This window comes from Saccharomycodes ludwigii, chromosome VI (assembly GCF_020623625.1).
Source record: "Saccharomycodes ludwigii strain NBRC 1722 chromosome VI, whole genome shotgun sequence".
Taxonomy (NCBI): Eukaryota; Fungi; Ascomycota; class Saccharomycetes; order Saccharomycodales; family Saccharomycodaceae; genus Saccharomycodes; species Saccharomycodes ludwigii.
This window is the reverse complement of record NC_060205.1, coordinates 342052-360824: the sequence shown is the minus strand read 5'-3', so window position 1 is coordinate 360824 and position 18773 is coordinate 342052. Positions and strand designations below refer to the sequence as shown.

Genomic DNA, 18773 nt, shown 5'->3' with positions numbered 1-18773 from the left:
TATCCATCTCCATCCTTTCGGTCATATCCGAGAGCATTGTCCCCCCGCCCATCTGCACACTTTTATTAATATTTCTTTTTTTTTAAATCACAAACAATAAAACATATACATTAACCCGGATTTACAGAACATTTCGTATCAAAAATTACAAATATTTATCAATCGCGTAAAATATTACCACATCCATAAAACGAAAGAGGTGTTTGCAATTATTACACTTACTCTGTATTGCCTTCACAATTACCTCGAATAACTTTCCTATAAACTATATGCATTCACTGTTGTTCAAAACCATTACGAACAAAATCGAAAAATGAAAATTTATACTATTCCTTATAATGAATCTACGGATTTTGTATTCAAAAATAAAAATAATCTAAACGATGAAAATCTCATAAGAAGACCCCCATTACCACAGCTATTAAAAAAAGACAACCATTTAATTAAACCAGAAGAGGCACCATTAAATAAAAGAAATTTTATCTATTCTCCTTGCCAAGCCAACCCATTATTCACTAAACTAAAATTTGTTACTACAGAATACGCCATTGAAAATGATGATATAGGTGGTTTAAGTCTCACAGACAAAAGCGACGAAATTTATCTAACTGAAAATAATTTTTTCCATCAATGCACAGTACCCAAAAAATACGGGTGGAGATCCATTAAATCTGAGGTAGCCATAAAAGAAGGCCTTTGTTATTTTGAAATTAGAATATTGCATAACGATAATATTAATTCTAATATCAGGTTTGGCATATCCAGAAGAGAAGCTTCTTTAGAGGCCCCAATCGGCTATGATTCTTACGGGTACGGCATTAGAGATAAAACGTTAGAAAGTGTTCATTGTGGAAAATTAAAAACATTCAGTAAATATAAACTTTCCTTAAAAAAAGGCGACATTGTGGGTGTTTTGGTTAAACTTCCTACTATGGAGCAACAATTAGAACAATGTTTACTGTTTAAAGATAAACAACTACAAAAATATACTATCAAGAATCCTCGTAAAAAATTAAGCAAACAGCAGGAATTTGAAAGAGATCTGTTATTGAATTGTGATCCAAGTGATATACTAAGAGATCAAATAGCAATTAGATATAAGAACCAGTTATATTTTGAAGCTACAGATTATGTTAAAGCTAAAAGGGAATCAGACTCAACTACCACTGGAAAACGCCAATTGGACTCAGACGATCCTATAAAGGCAACAAACTATGAAGAGACTGATAATTTTTATTTAGAAGATTCATTTATGAAGATCTATCTAAATGGCGAAGAAATGGGCTGTAGTTTTACCCAGCTGCTACCATTTTTACCCCCTTTTAGTGAATTAAAATATAATGATAAATTTTATTACAATTTTTGGAAAACCGGTAAACATGAGGAACAGCAACATAAGCTGGATTCAAATACCGATGTAATTGAAGGCCTATCTGGAGATAATAACATTGGGGCTGGTTTAAACACAAAAACAGCAACAACAGGTGTTATTTTGAAAAATAAATATGCTAATAATAGTAAGCTGGGATATTATCCAACAATAAGTTGTTTTAATGGAGGTGAGTCTGAGTTAGTTACGACTAAGGATAAATTAAGATATTATGATCAAATATTAAAAGAATATCAAAATGCAAAGACTTTACAGGATATATATAAATTACAAGTAGCCGATGATATTGTATGGGACATTATAGATGAAGTAGAGGCAGAATTTACTGAATGATGCTTTTTTTAATAGGGGGAAAAAAAAAAAAGATTAATAAGGGCTATATACTTCATTTTCGGACTTCGGAAGTAATATTTTATTGTTTTTGTTTTTTTATACGTCTTTCTTGATTGTATTCTGCTTTTTGAACCATTTGAAAAAAAAAAAAAAAAAAAAACTCGATTCGTACTCTAATGAATTTTTTGTTTTTTTTTTTTTTTTTTTTTTAATAGTTATTCCTGATATAATGAAATGTATAACTTCAAAAATAAAAATAAAAATAAAAACAAAATACATCACTTTGTTCCCTCGTAAATCATGAATAATTCACTTTCAGATGATGATGATGTTGTTGTTGTCGTAAATAAAAGAATTAATGATAAAACTACTAAGGGCCAAAATGTCCCAGCTGAAGATGATTCAGATGAAGACATTAAAGTATTAAAGAGGGGCAATGATGCTAAAAAGCAACAAGATATAAGTCCTATTTCTGATGATGATGATGACGAAGGGATTAAATTTGTTAAACCAGTGCGCCCCTCTTCAGCGTCCTCTGCACCTTTACATTCTTCTTCAGATAACCATACTGGTAAACAACCCAATAATAAAAAAAATTCTTCCTCTTCTTCCTCTTCACATAAAAAAAGATTAATGTCAGCAAGGAGAAATGAAAAAAACAAAAAAAGAAAAAGAAAAATAAAGGATAGTTTACAAGGTGCTAATGGTGGATATGCGTGGGAAGATACTATTAAAAGACCATGGGATATTGTTGAAGAAGAGGATGATTATGATGCAATTTTAGCAGCCAAAATTGTAGAATTGAGAAGGAAAAGAACTTCAATCCAAATCACTCCGTACCAAAGAGGTATCATTAGAACCATGGTGATGGCAATAGATTATAGTGAAGTCATGGCTGAAAAGGATTTAAGGCCGAACAGAGTAGCATTAACTATACAATATTTAATTGAATTTATACACGAATTTTTTGATCAAAATCCAATTTCTCAGTTGGGTGTAATTACTATGAAAAATGGCTTGGCAAATGTTCTAAGTCCTATTAGTGGCAATCCGCAGGATCATTTAGATATCCTACATAATTTTAAGAAAAACCTAGAACCAAAGGGATATCCATCATTACAAAATGCCTTGGAGTTAGCAAGAGGTTTGTTAGTTAATGCTCCTTCCCACAGCACCAGAGAAGTTTTGATGGTTTTTGGATCTTTAAGTTCTACTGATCCGGGCGATATCCATCAAACAATTAAATCTTTAGTTCAGGATAAAGTAAGAGTTAAAATCATTGGTTTAACAGCACAAGTATCAATCTGCAAAGAAATTTGTCAACAAACTAATTACAATGACACTTCATTTTACAGTATTATACTTAATGAACAACATTTTAAAAATTTATTTACAGAAGCAGTTACTCCATTACCCATGAACAAACTAAACAAAAGTTTCACATTGGTCAAAATGGGATTTCCTACAAGAATGATAGAAGAAACGCCAAGTTTTTGTGTATGCCATTCCAAATTAAATCATGGTGGTTATTTTTGTCCCAATTGCAAGAGTAAAGTTTGTTCTTTACCAATGGTTTGTCCCTGTTGTGATCTAATGTTAATTTTATCCACACATTTGGCCAGATCATATCATCATTTAATGCCGTTACAAACCTTCCAAGAAGTTTCAACAAGCGAAACTTTCCCCACTGTAAAGTGTTTTAGTTGTCATAAACAATTTCCAATTTTCAAAAACAAAAAGACTGGTGAATTGTTAACTAGTTCCAGATATAGATGTACTGAGTGTAAACGTGATTTTTGTATCGATTGTGATGTTTTTATTCATGAAATACTACATAATTGTCCTGGGTGTGAATCCAAGACTACATTATAATCGACTTATTTTTTTTTTTTTTTTTTTTACATGTATTTATATACTAATGTTATAATTTCCCCTCACACTCACATCCTTTCTTTTCCATTTTCGTAGAAGAAAAATAAGTAAGCACTATTTTATCTTTTTTGCATTAATGACATCATAAATTAATATTTGTTTTGCAAATTAGCATGCTGGATCTTATTAATAAAAGAACAAATGGATCAACATCAAGAACAAAAAAAAGAAAAAGAAAAAGAAAAGAGAGGAAAGTATTAAAAAAAAAAAAAAAAAAAAAAAAGAAACAAAAGTAAAGTCAACTTTTATTGGCAGAAAGTAGTAGTATCAAAGATATGACATCTCACTTCAGGTGATTGTTTATATAATATTCTTTTTTTAATTTATTTCAATTATTGTCGCTTATTTTACAATATCTTTCAAAAGTGTACAAATTCTTGATATTTTGCTGTTTAAAAATGGTTATCTTTACTATATTGCTTTATTTCATTACGAAATAGCATTATCTTTACAAACAGGAATAAAAAAAAAAAAAAGTCAAAAAGATAAGCAAAGATAGAAAAGCGCGCGTTTTAACCGATTTTTTTATTTTTTTTTTTTATTTTTGTTTTTGGGCGTTCAAGTTCCGATAATTCCAAAACTCAAATAAAAAAATACAAAAAAAAAAAACGTGTAATCTAGATAAGAAATAATACAAAATATTATGGTATCTTGGTGTATTTTTTATTTGGCCAAAATATTTTCTTCCTATGAAAAAAACACCTTAAGAGACTTTTTAGGAAAAAAAAATATATATTTTTTAATTGTTAATGAACATCTTAATTCGGGGAGTAATAATGATAGCAATAACATGGCTAATATGTCAACAGTTTTAACCGACTCATAAGGATTATATTTCTTACAACTCCATCCATTATATATATTTTTTATTGTATTTTTATCCAAAGGAAAGGGGAAAGCCGGTCGTAGTTTATCAAAAAAAAAAAAAAAAAAAAAATTAAAATATATATATATATATGTATATTTAATAAAGAAGTTATTTAATTTTTATTCCATTCCATAAATTTTATTTATTTCTATTTTTTTAACATTGCAATCAACCAACAATAATAAAAAATCATAGGACCAATAGGAAAGACAAAATGCAGTCCATCAATGACAAAACTAATCCAGAATACATTCCAGGAACAGTTGACATTTTTATACAGACTTCTATAGAAGATGGCTGTCTTAACTCTAAATTGAAAACTGACCCTAAGTCAGGAATAATATTAATGCCACAGCCATCGGACTCACCTAATGATCCCCTAAACTGGAGTCCATTTAGAAAATACTTTCATTTTGCTTTAATGTCATTTATCACTGCTTTTACCGCTGCAACCTCCAACGATGCAGGTGCTGCTCAGGATTCTTTGAATGAAATCTATGGGATCTCGTACGATGCAATGAACACAGGTGCTGGTGTTTTATTTTTGGGTATTGGATGGGGTACCTTTTTCATGGGACCCTTTGCATATTTATACGGCCGTAAATTGACGTATATTATTTGTACTGTCTTAGGTTTATTTGGTGCTTTGTGGTTTGGTTTGGCCAATAGAACCGCTGACACCATTTGGTCCCAATTATTTGTTGGTATTAGTGAATCATGTGCTGAGGCCCAAGTCCAATTGTCCTTGACTGATCTTTATTTCCAACATGAACTGGGCTCTGTTTTAACTGTTTATATTTTAGCTACTTCTATTGGTACTTTCCTAGGACCTTTGATTGCTGGATACATTTCGGACTTAACCAATTTTAGATGGGTTGGTTATACAGCTTTAATCATTAACGGTGGGCTATTAATAGTTATACTTTTTGGATGTGAGGAGACTTATTTTGATAGGTCCCGCTATAAAACGCCCGATTCTGAAACCCAAATATTAGAGGGTGTTCCAGATGATAATGATAAGGGATCTAGTGATATGGGCTATTCAAAGAAAATGGAAATCAGCGGCGATATTAAAGATAATAAGCTTGCTAATAAAATAACTGAAACTCATTTTGATAAAGAATCTTCTGATATGGATGCGCATGTATTAGGTATTCATGATTATAATGAATTAATTAATGGTAGCCAGGAAAAACTTGCATCATATTGGAAAAGAATTGCGTTAATTACTAAAGCTACAAATTTGAAAGGAATAGGTATTAAACAATATATCAAATATTTGCTGATCACATTGAAGATGTTCAGTTTCCCCCCAGTCTGGTTAGCAGGGTTTTTTTGGGGCTGGCAAGATGTTTTACTATCTTTTTACTTAACCACTGAAGAGGACCAATATTATGATGCTCCATGGAACTATTCAGATGCTGCTGTTGCCATTATGAATGTTCCAACTTTAATTGGGGCAGTTATTGGATGTTTATATGCTGGTGTAATTAGCGATTACTTTGTCTTGTGGTTAGCCAGAAGAAACAAAGGCATCGTGGAGGCCGAATATAGATTAGTCTTTGCTGTGGCATGTGCTATTATTTGCCCTGCAGGTTTGTTTATGTTTGGTGTGGGTACAGCAAAAGTTGAGAACTGGAGGGTGATGTATGTGGGACTTGGGTTTATCGGATTTGGATGGGGTTGTTCTGGTGACATAGCTATGTCATATTTAATGGATTGCTATCCTGAAATGGTTTTAGAGGGTATGGTTTGTACAGCTTTAATCAATAACAATTTGGCAATGATTTTTACATTTACTTGTAGTTTATGGTTAGATGCTTCTGGTATTCAGAACACTTATATTGCATTAGCTGTTATTAACTTTGGTATCACCTGTATGGCTTTTCCTATGTATATCTACGGAAAAAGGATAAGAAAATGGACCAAGAGTAGATATTTGGAATATATCGAGATGAGAGATAGCAATTGATGCAATGAATTTTAAAACAATATGATATATAATATTCTATAACAGAATTTGCTTTTTTTTTCCCTTCCTTTTTTAGTATCAAAAGCTAGAAAAGAATAATACCTAATTTTTTTTGATGTTTGGAGTCGATATGGTAATATAATTAATGTGTATAAATTTAGAATCTTTTTATTTTATATTTTTTTATAGGGCTAACTATGAATTGTAAATAAACGTGTAACAAGTTTTGTTTTCATTACCACAGCTTGTGTCTTTTTTTTTTAATTTTTTTTTTTTTATAAGCATATGATGCAGTGACACTTAAAAATTGACATTGCTTTAATCTGCCTTCCTTTAATTGGCTGAATTATAAACTTTTGTTTTGGTAATAAACGTTTAAGGCACCGTAAACATTTTGGTACAACTTTTTCTATGTAGTCGTTTCTTTTTTTTTATTTTTTTTTTATTTTTTTTTTTCTCATTTTTTTTCTCATTTTTTTTTTCATTTTTTTTTTTTTCTGGTGGCAAAAAGCGTCAATGTATATATTTTTAGTTGTAGGCAATCCTTTTAATTAGGATCAAAATATTATACATAGAAAAAAGAAAATATATTAAGACATATTTTTATCCATATCTCAATAAAATAAATTTTTGATAAATTTTTTTTTTAGCACGCCAATTTTTTGGTTGAATATCAATCAAAGCACATTACTCGCTAATCCATAACATTGCCCTTATATATTCTGATTCATAACTTTGTGACCAACTCTACACCAAAAAAAAACAACTAAATCAGTAGAACACTTTACTAGTATTTTATCCAACTGAACAAACCATTTGATATATACATATTTTCTCATTTCTATAAGGGACCCTACATCCTAAAAATATTATATATCCATCATACCGTTCCAAGATTTTATTTTTAACAAAAAGACTACTTTTATAATACGTTCTAAGGTTTTCAAACCCCTTTGCTGACACACCTATTATTGAAACTAGTGGCCTAAAAGCAAATATAATTACCGTATCAACCTCTTTTATTACAACAAGCTCATATTTAAAGAAGAGTGAGAGAGAGATAAAAAACAGTGCTTAATCCTTTTTTAGATAATACACGACTTATTTTATAAAAAAATTTAACTCGTGCTATTATTATTTTTTATAGTAAAAAAAAAAAAAAATAAAACAAAATAAAAAAAAATAAAATAAAATAAAATAAAATAAAATAGAAAAAAAAAAAAATAAATAAAATTTTAGTTTTAAAGAAAAATGGATCAATTTACTAACAAAGAACATCCTGATTATGTTCCTGGTACTCTTAATATTTATTCTTCTACTAATTTAGAAAATGGCGTTATTTACGGTGATAAATTGAAGAGAGAGCCAAAATCGGAAATTGTATTAATGCCACAGCCATCGGACTCACCTAATGATCCCCTAAACTGGAGTCCATTTAGAAAATACTTTCATTTTGCTTTAATGTCATTTATCACTGCTTTTACCGCTGCAACCTCCAACGATGCAGGTGCTGCTCAGGATTCTTTGAATGAAATCTATGGGATCTCGTACGATGCAATGAACACAGGTGCTGGTGTTTTATTTTTGGGTATTGGATGGGGTACCTTTTTCATGGGACCCTTTGCATATTTATACGGCCGTAAATTGACATATATTATTTGTACTGTCTTAGGTTTATTTGGTGCTTTGTGGTTTGGTTTGGCCAATAGAACCGCTGACACCATTTGGTCCCAATTATTTGTTGGTATCAGTGAATCATGTGCTGAGGCCCAAGTCCAATTGTCCTTGACTGATCTTTACTTTCAGCACCAATTGGGCTCTGTTTTGACCATTTATATTTTAGCTACTTCTATTGGTACTTTCCTAGGACCTTTGATTGCTGGATACATTTCGGACTTAACCAATTTTAGATGGGTTGGTTATACAGCTTTAATTATTAACGGTGGGCTATTAATATTTATACTTTTCGGATGTGAGGAGACTTATTTTGATAGGTCTCGTTATAGAACCCCTATTACTTCACAAACCACTGTTGAAGGATACTCCGATGGCATTTCTTCAGACAACTGGAAGAAGGAATATACCAATGCTACCAATTCTAAAACTGAAAACAAATTTACAAATAAAGAAATTAATTTAGAAAGAATTGATGATATCGATGAGAAGGAATTTAAACAGCAGTCACCCTCACAAGCCGAGGAACTTTTGATTGATGGTAGCCAGGAAGAACTTGCACCATATTGGAAAAGAATTGCGTTAATTACTAAAGCTACAAATTTGAAAGGAATAGGTATTAAACAATATATCAAATATTTGCTGATCACATTGAAGATGTTCAGTTTCCCCCCAGTCTGGTTAGCAGGGTTTTTTTGGGGCTGGCAAGATGTTTTACTATCTTTTTACTTAACCACTGAAGAGGACCAATATTATGATGCTCCATGGAACTATTCAGATGCTGCTGTTGCCATTATGAATGTTCCAACTTTAATTGGGGCAGTTATTGGATGTTTATATGCTGGTGTAATTAGCGATTACTTTGTCTTGTGGTTAGCCAGAAGAAACAAAGGCATCGTGGAGGCCGAATATAGATTGGTGTTTGCTGTGGCATGTGCTGTTATTTGCCCTGCAGGTTTGTTCATGTTTGGTGTGGGTACAGCAAAAGTTGAGAACTGGAGGGTGATGTATGTGGGACTTGGGTTTATCGGATTTGGATGGGGTTGTTCTGGTGACATAGCTATGTCATATTTAATGGATTGCTATCCTGAAATGGTTTTAGAGGGTATGGTTTGTACAGCTTTAATCAATAACAATTTGGCAATGATTTTTACATTTACTTGTAGTTTATGGTTAGATGCTTCTGGTATTCAGAATACTTATATTGCATTAGCTGTTATATCGTTCGGAATAACATGTTCTGCTCTACCTATGTATGTGTATGGTAAAAGGATTAGAAGATGGACTAAATACAAATACTTGAGTCTAGTGGCTGAGAGAGATAAATATTAATATTATTGAAAATTGTCTTTGTTATTTTCCTGCAAATTATATATATACATATATTTAAAAAAAATATTTTTTTTTTTTTTTTTTTTTCCAACTTATTTATCTTTTCCATATGCTTATTTCTATGGACAGCAGCAGTTGAGACATACTTTATTAGAATCCTGTTGATCTGGATAATATCGATTGACACTACAATTGGTACATACTATACTTTTACATATGGTACAACAACAGTTACTGTCATCACTTGCATCGCTATTACAATAATAACAATATTGAGTAGTAATCTTAGCACTAGTAACATTATTATCGTTATCGTTGCCCATATATTTTGAATTTCTCATTAACATCTGTAGAATATTGGTAGTATTTTGATTTACTTCTTTCTTAGTTACCGTTGCGATAACCTTATTGTTAATATTATTTTCATCTATATTGTATTCATTAGAGGCTATTTTTCTTTTCATTCAGTTTAGCTATATTTTTTTTCTTCTTCTTATGTTTGATTCTACAATGGTTGTATACTTTTTAAGTTAACTGAGTTACCAATTGCTTGTAGAATATGAACAAATAAAGATCTCATATATAGATTTTTATATGTTGGATCGGGTAGTTTATACCGAAATAGAAGATGTCCACGGACTTTGTTTTTATTTTTTATTTTTTATTTTTTATTTTTCATTTTTTATTTTTCATTTTTACTTTTTTTGAGTGGAATATACTTACCCCGTCTCCCCTGCCCCTATTTTTGACGCAGATTGTTTCTTTTTTTTTTTTCCCCCGCTGTGTCTTAAATTGCGTACAACATTCATAATAATGTTAATATCGGTCATAACTGTGCGTGTGTTTTTCTTTCTTTTTTTTTTCCTATAATACACAATTAAAGATAAAAGGAAAGAAAGAAAAAAAAAAAAAAGAAAAAAAAAAAAAACACGCAACAACTTTAAGTATAAGTTATAAACTAGATTATAAAAAATTTATACATATTAAAAAGAAGTAAGGAAAAAAAAAAAAATAATAAATAATAAAATAATAAAAAAAGTAGCCTCAACTTTAATAGAACCAACAATGACTACATATGAGAAGCTTGTTAAAGGTGCAACTAAAATTAAAATGGCACCGCCGAAGGCCAAATATATTGAACCTATTTTGATAGGGACCGGTGATCCACAAGATTTTAGAGAGATTATAAGGGCCCTAGACAATAGGTTGCACGACACTGCATTTACCATTTGCTATAAATCTTTGATTGTCGTGCATTTAATGATGAGAGAGGGGGGTATATCGAATGCTAATAATTTAACTTTGAAGTTTTTAAGCAACCATCCAGAATTTTTTGAACAACTAAGAGTCAAAGCTAATCCTAACGACTCAATGGCTTTGAAGAAATATGCTCAATACTTACAAGTAAGAAGTGAAGAATATAATCATACTGATCATATAGATTATGTAAGACAAAGCCCAAACGAAATGAATATTAATGATCCTGGTTTATGTTTAGATCACGTTGAATCTTTAGAAAGGCAAATCTCGTCGTTAATTAAAAATAGATATTCTCAATTGGATTTAACCAGTAATAATTTATTGATGACGTGTTTTAGACTATTAATACAAGATTTATTGAGTTTGTATAATGCTCTAAACGAGGGAATCATTAATTTATTGGAATCCTTTTTTGAATTAAGTAAACCGATGGCTGAAAGAACTTTACAATTATACAAGAATTTTGTTGAATTAACTGAAGACGCAGTTAAGTATTTAAAGGTTGGTAAAAGTTGTGGTATGAAAATCCCCGTTATCAAGCATATCACAACCAAATTAATTTCCAGTTTAGAAGAACATCTAAGACAAGATAATGGAGTGGAAGGTGTAAATAGTGGTTTCAATAATGGGAACAGTTATAATTCTGACAATTATAACGATAACCGTATCAAAACGCCCGCTGAGCAATTGGAGGAGATTAGAAAAAAGAAAGAAATGCTTCAAAGACAATTGAAGGAGAATAGTAGAACTGTGTCTTCATCTTCTTCTCCACCACCACCAACTGGTGTCAATGGCTCTGCTGCTGCGTATAATCCATTTGGCACTGTTACCGGCCCTGCTAATGAAACATTTAGTTTTGAACCGGCCCAGCAACAATTACAGGCTCAGCATACTGCTAGTGCTTTAGCCCAACAACAGGCGCAAATACAAGCCCAGCAGACTTCCAGTTTATTGGCTCAACAACAGTTACAAGCTCAGCATACTGCCAATGCTTTAGCCCAACAACAGGCGCAAATACAAGCCCAGCAGACTTCCAGTTTATTGGCTCAACAACAGTTACAAGCTCAGCATACTGCCAATGCTTTAGCGCAACAACAAGCTCAAATACAAGCACAACAGCAAGCTCAAATGCAGGCACAACAACAGGCACAATTGAAGGCTAAACAAGAGCAAGCTCAGTTGCAAGCCCATTTAAAAGCACAGCAAGAACAAGCACAACAGCAAGCACAATTGAAAGCGCAACAAGAAGCACAATTGAAAGCGCAACAAGAAGCACAGTTGCAAGCACAACAACAGGCACAGTTGCAAGCACAACAACAGGCACAATTGCAAGCACAACAACAGGCACAATTGCAAGCACAACACACAGCTGGTCTACTAGCACAACAACAAGCACAGTTGCAAGCACAACACACAGCTGGCTTACTAGCACAACAACAGGCGCAGTTACAGGCACAACACACTGCTGGTTTATCAGCACAGCAACAAGCGCCAATACAAACTGCCACCACTGGAAACGTATCAAATCCATTTCTACAAAGACAAAATACAGGATTTTATAGTTCGAATCATATTACACCATCCTATACAGGTGCGGGATTTGGTGGATTTTCATCCCAACAGCAACAACAACAACCTGCGTTATCCAATAATTTGATTAATAGTGCTACAATGCCGATCGGAGCGAGAAATATAAGCACCATAAGTACCAGTGCTACGACCAGTACTTTACCTATGCAACCAATGAAAACGGGTTCCAATAATCCATTTAGTTTAGATAATATATCAAAAAAGAAAACTGAACGTGAAGCCGTTAATCCATTTTCTGTGAATAATTTTAAAGAAAGTCCAAGCGTTTCAGCTTTGATGCCTACCATTCCTGCTACCAATGGCACAGGGAACCCATTTTCTTTGAACAATGGTGCTAGCAATACAGCTCCTGTTTTTACCAATGTTAATATGCAGCAACAAAATGGATTAACGCAACAACCAACCCTTGTGCAATCTATTACCGGTGGTGTAGCTGGTTCCAGTGGTATTACTGCGGGATACCCTAACCCGTTTGACCAACAACAACAACAACAACAACAACAGTTTAATCAAACACCAGCATTGATATCACAACAACAGCAATTGTTAGGAAATATGAATATGAACAATACTGCTATAACAGGAACGTACGGTTTACAAGGTCATTCCTATAATAGCAACAACAACAACAACAACAATAATGAGGGTCCAAATTTAATTGATATTTAAAATTGTCCAAGCTATGAAGCAAGTTTTATTTTTTTTTTTAAATTGAGTCGAAGGAAAATAAAATAAAATACATCAAATGAACTTATTCAAAGCATCAGAAATCTTTAAAAGGTCATGATTTGTTAGAATAGGGGATTATAAAAAAGAATAGATAGAAAAAAAAGGAAAAAAAAAAAGCGTAAAATAGTACAATTTTATATTTGTTAATTACCCTTTATTATACTTTGCTGAATTTTTATTTTATTATTTTTGTCTTATTGTATAATAGTTATAGTAGTATCCATTATTTGTGTAACATACTTTATCAAAGTGAAATAGTTAATATGTGTTGCTATAGATAAAAATTACAATTGATTGTGAAAATTGCTTAATTTTGAAAACGTTGAACAGGTTAGAGAATATGAGCCTATTTAATTAAAAAACGTTTGGTAGTGTATATATATATATATATATATATATAATGATTACTTTGGGTAGATGAGGTTCTGGAAAAGGCTATTTTCTCCCCTAATTTGAATAAAGGAGAGTTGAAAAAAAAAAAAGCATAAAATTTTTATTTCGGTTTAAGTTAATATTCGGACAACTTTTTCTACAGATCAAAATGTGCTAAATGGCGGTTGGAATATCTAGGAAAGAAATGAGAAAACAAAAAAGAATTAAAAAGTGAAAATTAATAATTAAAATTCAACCTAAAAAAAAAAGGAAAAAAAAAAAAAAAAAAAAAAACGGAAAATGAATAAATGAATATTTATTGGGTTGTGAATTTAACCAGAATCTATTTCCGCTTCCAGTAAAAATTGGAGTGTTTTAATAATAATATATTTTTTTTAGATGCAAAAATGGAAAGTGAAAGTATCATACCCGCCTTTTGTTTATTTATGTGAAGAAAAGAAAAATGAGCTTATAAATAAAGCTGTGTATGTTTCTAAGAGGGGGGGAGGGGATATCAGCTAACACCAGATTATTTTTCTTTCAGATGGATCTGCGGGATGTTATAAGAAAGTATTTTCGTTATTAGGAACCACGCAACTTGTTACCATTTCACTGTCAGTCTTGTCAGTCTTGTCTGCCTAATGATGATATATTCTTGTAGTCTTTTCCATATTTTATTCTTTAGATTGCTGTAATGCTATGCCATATATATATATATATATATATATAATTATGTTGTAAAGAAATAAGAAGTGTGTAATTATTACCGTTGCTGTTAAAACTACTCAAAAAAATGAGAAAAATAAAAAAAATAAAAAAAAGGGGGAGATGGATGCTGTCTTTGAACGTTTAGGAAAAGAGTAATTAATTAATTATCAAAATGTTTAACTTTATTTCCCCCCTTTGTAGTTTTTCTCTTTCCATTTCTGATCTTATGATTTTATTACTCGATTCCTTTTTTTTTTTTTTATTTTATTTTATTTTCTTACATTCTCTTTTTCTGTTTTTTTTCTTTTTTCTTTTATATTTTTTTACGATTACAACTTCCATTCGGTTCAACTTGCAATTTTACATTTATATATAATGTTAGAGGTGTTACAAGAAGCTAATCTTGTCTATTTTACAGTTTTTTTTCTTTTTTTTTTTTTTTTTTCTTTTCTCTTCCTCAATGGTTTCTCCTTATTCCTTTTTTTCTTTTCTTCTTCTCTTCTTCTTCTCCTTCTCAATTCCACTCCTCGACCCCTCTCTTTCCCTTTTTTTCTTATAACACTCTTTTAAAAGTCTTTTACTTCAATAAAAAGTTAATTCAAATAATCAAATAAAAATAATCAAATAAACATACATATATATATATATCGTTATGTCATCGGCAGATACTCCTATTAACGTTGTTGATGATACTATTTCATACAGCAACACAAGCGAAGATTTAGTGTATGGCTTAGCATTCCGCTCAGTTGCCACACATGATCCACATTTATACCACGAAACAATTAAGTTTTATCACAAATTAGGCTTTTCCACAATCAAGGTCTATGATAAGTTCAAGAACGGCCAGAACTTATTACTAAGCAACGGTACTTCAAAGGATTCTTTAAAGGAAACTTGGTTGGAAAGTTTCAAGTTAAGTGAATTGGACAAAGATGGATTTAGAATTCCTCAACAAGAAGCCAAGCTGGGTCACAAAAGTGACGGTGCTTTGTTGAAGATTAGATTAATTTCAATAGAAGCCAGCAAATCCATTAATGTTAACACCAGTTCTATTTCCTACTTCAGTGCTGCATTGGAAAAGCAAGCAAGTTTGTTGTCTGCTCTACCAAAGTCCAAAAAAATTAGCAACGATCTTTACGAAGTCGTTGACCCATTGGATAATGTTGTTTACTTGACTAATTCGGTTAACGGTGTGACCAATGAAAAGTTATCTGAGGATTATTTCTTACATCCAAATGTTCCTTCTCCTAGCTCTTCAGGTAGTTCGGAAGACGTGAAGCAAGCTGCTTCCGTTTTATTAAACAAAAATGCTCCTAAAAAGAAGAAGATAGCTGTTATGACCTCTGGTGGTGATTCTCCAGGTATGAATGCCTCTGTCAGAGCAGTTGTTCGTGCTGGTATTTATTATGGTTGTGATGTATATGCGGTTTATGAAGGTTACAAGGGGTTGTTAGAAGGTGGCTCTTTATTGAAAAAGATGGAGTGGAGCGATGTTAGAGGGTACTTGAGTGAAGGTGGTACTCTTATTGGTACTGCCCGTTGTATGGAATTTAGGGAGAGATGGGGACGTAAGCAAGCTGCTAAAAATTTGATTACTGAAGGTATTGATGCTTTAGTTGTCTGTGGTGGTGATGGTTCATTGACTGGTGCCGATTTGTTTAGACATGAATGGCCATCTTTATTGGAAGAGCTAGTTAGTGACAAAGTTTTCACCGAACAAGATATCGAACCATACAAACATTTGAACATTGTTGGTTTGGTTGGTTCTATCGACAACGATATGAGTGGTACTGATTCTACAATTGGTGCCTTTAGTGCTTTGGAAAGAATTATAGAGATGGTTGATTACATTGACGAAACAGCTAAATCTCATTCTAGAGCCTTTGTTGTTGAAGTGATGGGTAGACATTGTGGTTGGTTGGCTTTGATGGCTGGTATTGCCACTGGTGCTGATTATATCTTTATTCCAGAAAGAGCACCTAAATGCGGTGAGTGGCAAAAGGAGTTGAAGGAGGTTTGTCAAAGACACAGAGACAAGGGGAGAAGAAACAATACTGTTATTGTTGCTGAAGGTGCTATTGATGATCAATTGAACCCTATTACCAGTGAAAATGTCAAAGATGTGTTGGTCGAGATGGGACTGGACACCAGAGTCACCATTTTGGGACATGTTCAAAGAGGTGGTACTGCAGTTGCCCACGACAGATGGTTGGGTACTATGCAAGGTGTCGAAGCTGTCAAGGCTATTCTGGAAATGACACCAGAGACACCATCGCCATTGATTGGTATCAGGGAAAACAAGATTATCACAATGCCATTGGTTGAGAGTGTTAAGTTGACCAAGGAGGTTGCTTCTTCTATTGATAATAAGGACTTTGACAAGGCCATTTCTTTGAGAGATAGTGAATTTATTGAATTGTATGAAGACTTTATCGCCACTACTGTCAAGGATGGGGATTCTCAATTGTTGCCTGAAAATGAAAGATTGAACATAGCTGTTGTTCATGTTGGTGCACCAACAGCTGCTTTGAATGCTGCCACCAGGGCTGCTACATTGTACTGTTTGACAAAGGGTCACACAGTGTACGGTATATTAAACGGTTTCAGTGGTTTAATTACGACTGGTGATGTCACTGAATTGAAGTGGGAAGATGTTGAAAACTGGCATAATCTAGGTGGTAGTGAGTTAGGTACCAATAGATCAACACCATCAGAAGACTTAGGTACAGTTGCTTATCACTTTCAAAAAAATAAATTTGACGGGTGTATTATCATTGGTGGGTTTGAAGGTTATGTTTCATTGAAACAGTTGCATGATGCTAGAACAAACTACCCAATCTTCAATATTCCAATTGTTTTAATCCCAAGTACTATATCCAATAACGTTCCAGGTACCGAGTACTCTTTGGGTACGGATACTTGTCTAAACGCTTTGGTTAACTATACCGATACTGTTAAGCAAAGTGCCAGTGCCACAAGAAAGAGAGCCTTTGTTGTTGAGGTTCAAGGTGGACACAGTGGTTATATAGCCTCATATACCGGGTTGGTTAGCGGTGCTGTTTCTGTTTATACACCAGAAAAGAAGTTGAACTTGTCTTATATTGAAGAAGATATCAAGTTGTTGAAAGAAAATTTCAAACATGACCAAGGTGAAAACAAGAGCGGTAAGATTTTGATTAGAAATGAATTAGCTAGCAAAGTCTATACTACTGAGTTGATTGGAGATATCATTGACGAAAACAGTGGAGGTGTGTTTGGGGTTAGAACAGCTATTCCCGGACATGTTCAACAAGGTGGTAAGCCAAGTAGTAAAGATAGAATTGTCTCTGCTAGGTTTGCTATTAAGTGTGTTAAATTTATTGAGGAATGTAACAGAAGTGCTAACAAAGCCGCTGCTGGAGAAGTTACTGACTCTCAAATATTAAGATTCCATTATACTAACAAGGGTGTTAAGATATATAATGTGGAGAACGAAGACGGCACGGCTGCAGTTATCTCAGTGAATGGGTCGCACGTTACTTTCAAGCCAATCTCTATTGTTTGGGATAAGGAAACTAATGTTGAATTAAGAAAAGGTGACGTGATCCACTGGGAAGAGTTCAATACAATTGGAGACATTTTATCCGGTAGATTGATGCTTAGAAAAGAGCTAGATGCAGAATCTTCTTGAGTAATTTAACTTTGTTTTGTTTAGTTTAATTTAATTTTAATTATTTTTCGTCCTTTTTATAATGATATTTTATTATTATTAGGGGACTGTTTTTTTTTTTTTTTTTTTTTTTTTATTTTTTGAATTTTTAGTTTAAAATTTTTTATATGATTTATGTTGAGTAACGTTTAATTTTTTTTTTTTTTTTTTTTTTATTTTATTTTATTTTTTCTTTTAGTGTTTTAGAGTGCAGAGTAAGCAGAAAGGGAGTTAAGAAGGTTGTAAAGATATCTCGTGAGATTTTAATGAGTGTTTTCATAGTTAGGAAGAGAGGTGATTCCTTGTGAAAATAGCAAGAATGTTATTTCTGTTAAGTCTCCCCACCTTTATTTGTATAGCCAAGTTTGTTTTTTCTTTTCTTTCGTATATTTAATAATCCAGTGTACTATTTTTTCCATCTGGAATAATAATAAAGAAAACCCGTGCCTCTCCCTCCCCCTCCCCAACCTGATTTGTACTGTTCTTAACTCCATTTACCCTGTGTGATATATACAACTTGAACAAGATATTGTTATTTATTAGCTATGTATTTATTTCCTTGATAAAAATAGAAAAGAAAATGAATCATATCACGTTGCACCTCCATTTACCCTGAAAAATAAAAAAAAATAAAAAAACAACAACGCTGAGTTTCTCTTTTGCTCTGTGTAATACTCCGCTCACCCGATATTCTCCGCTCACCCGTTCTTTAAATTAAATAGAATAATTTGAGTGCTGTTTTTGTTAAATTTACCTTTTAATTTATTTTATTGTGTTGTTGCTTCACATTTCCATTTTATTTGTGGGTTGCTTTTCTTATTCAAAAAAATAACAAAAACGCATATATTTTTTCATTCTTTTTCTCCGTACAAAAAAAATAATCCATTTTAAATTTTTAATCAGCAACAAAAAAAAAAATAAA

The 18773-nt window shown here is 32.3% G+C and overlaps 5 protein-coding genes across 5 annotated transcripts; all 5 read left to right on the top strand.

Moving 5' to 3' along the window:
* Positions 1-313: 313 nt before the first annotated feature.
* BRE2 (Bre2p) lies at positions 314-1723 on the top strand (the record flags this gene model as incomplete). The annotated part of the gene is made up of 1 exon (XM_046079457.1): positions 314-1723. One exon carries the CDS (start codon positions 314-316, stop codon positions 1721-1723), a length of 1410 nt encoding a protein of 469 aa, XP_045933058.1.
* Positions 1724-2023: 300 nt separating this feature from the next.
* On the top strand, positions 2024-3595 carry SSL1 (TFIIH/NER complex subunit SSL1; the record flags this gene model as incomplete). The annotated part of the gene is made up of 1 exon (XM_046079458.1): positions 2024-3595. One exon carries the CDS (start codon positions 2024-2026, stop codon positions 3593-3595), a length of 1572 nt encoding a protein of 523 aa, XP_045933057.1.
* A 4151-nt stretch (positions 3596-7746) lies between these two features.
* On the top strand, positions 7747-9501 carry HOL1 (Hol1p; the record flags this gene model as incomplete). The annotated part of the gene is made up of 1 exon (XM_046081625.1): positions 7747-9501. One exon carries the CDS (start codon positions 7747-7749, stop codon positions 9499-9501), a length of 1755 nt encoding a protein of 584 aa, XP_045933056.1.
* Positions 9502-10566: 1065 nt separating this feature from the next.
* On the top strand, positions 10567-13020 carry SCDLUD_004548 (uncharacterized protein; the record flags this gene model as incomplete). Its single annotated transcript, XM_046079576.1, has 1 exon — positions 10567-13020. The coding sequence occupies one exon, from the start codon at positions 10567-10569 to the stop codon at positions 13018-13020; it is 2454 nt and encodes an 817-aa protein (XP_045933055.1).
* Positions 13021-14812: 1792 nt separating this feature from the next.
* On the top strand, positions 14813-17833 carry PFK1 (6-phosphofructokinase subunit alpha; the record flags this gene model as incomplete). The annotated part of the gene is made up of 1 exon (XM_046079575.1): positions 14813-17833. One exon carries the CDS (start codon positions 14813-14815, stop codon positions 17831-17833), a length of 3021 nt encoding a protein of 1006 aa, XP_045933054.1.
* Between the last annotated feature and the right edge of the window lie 940 nt (positions 17834-18773).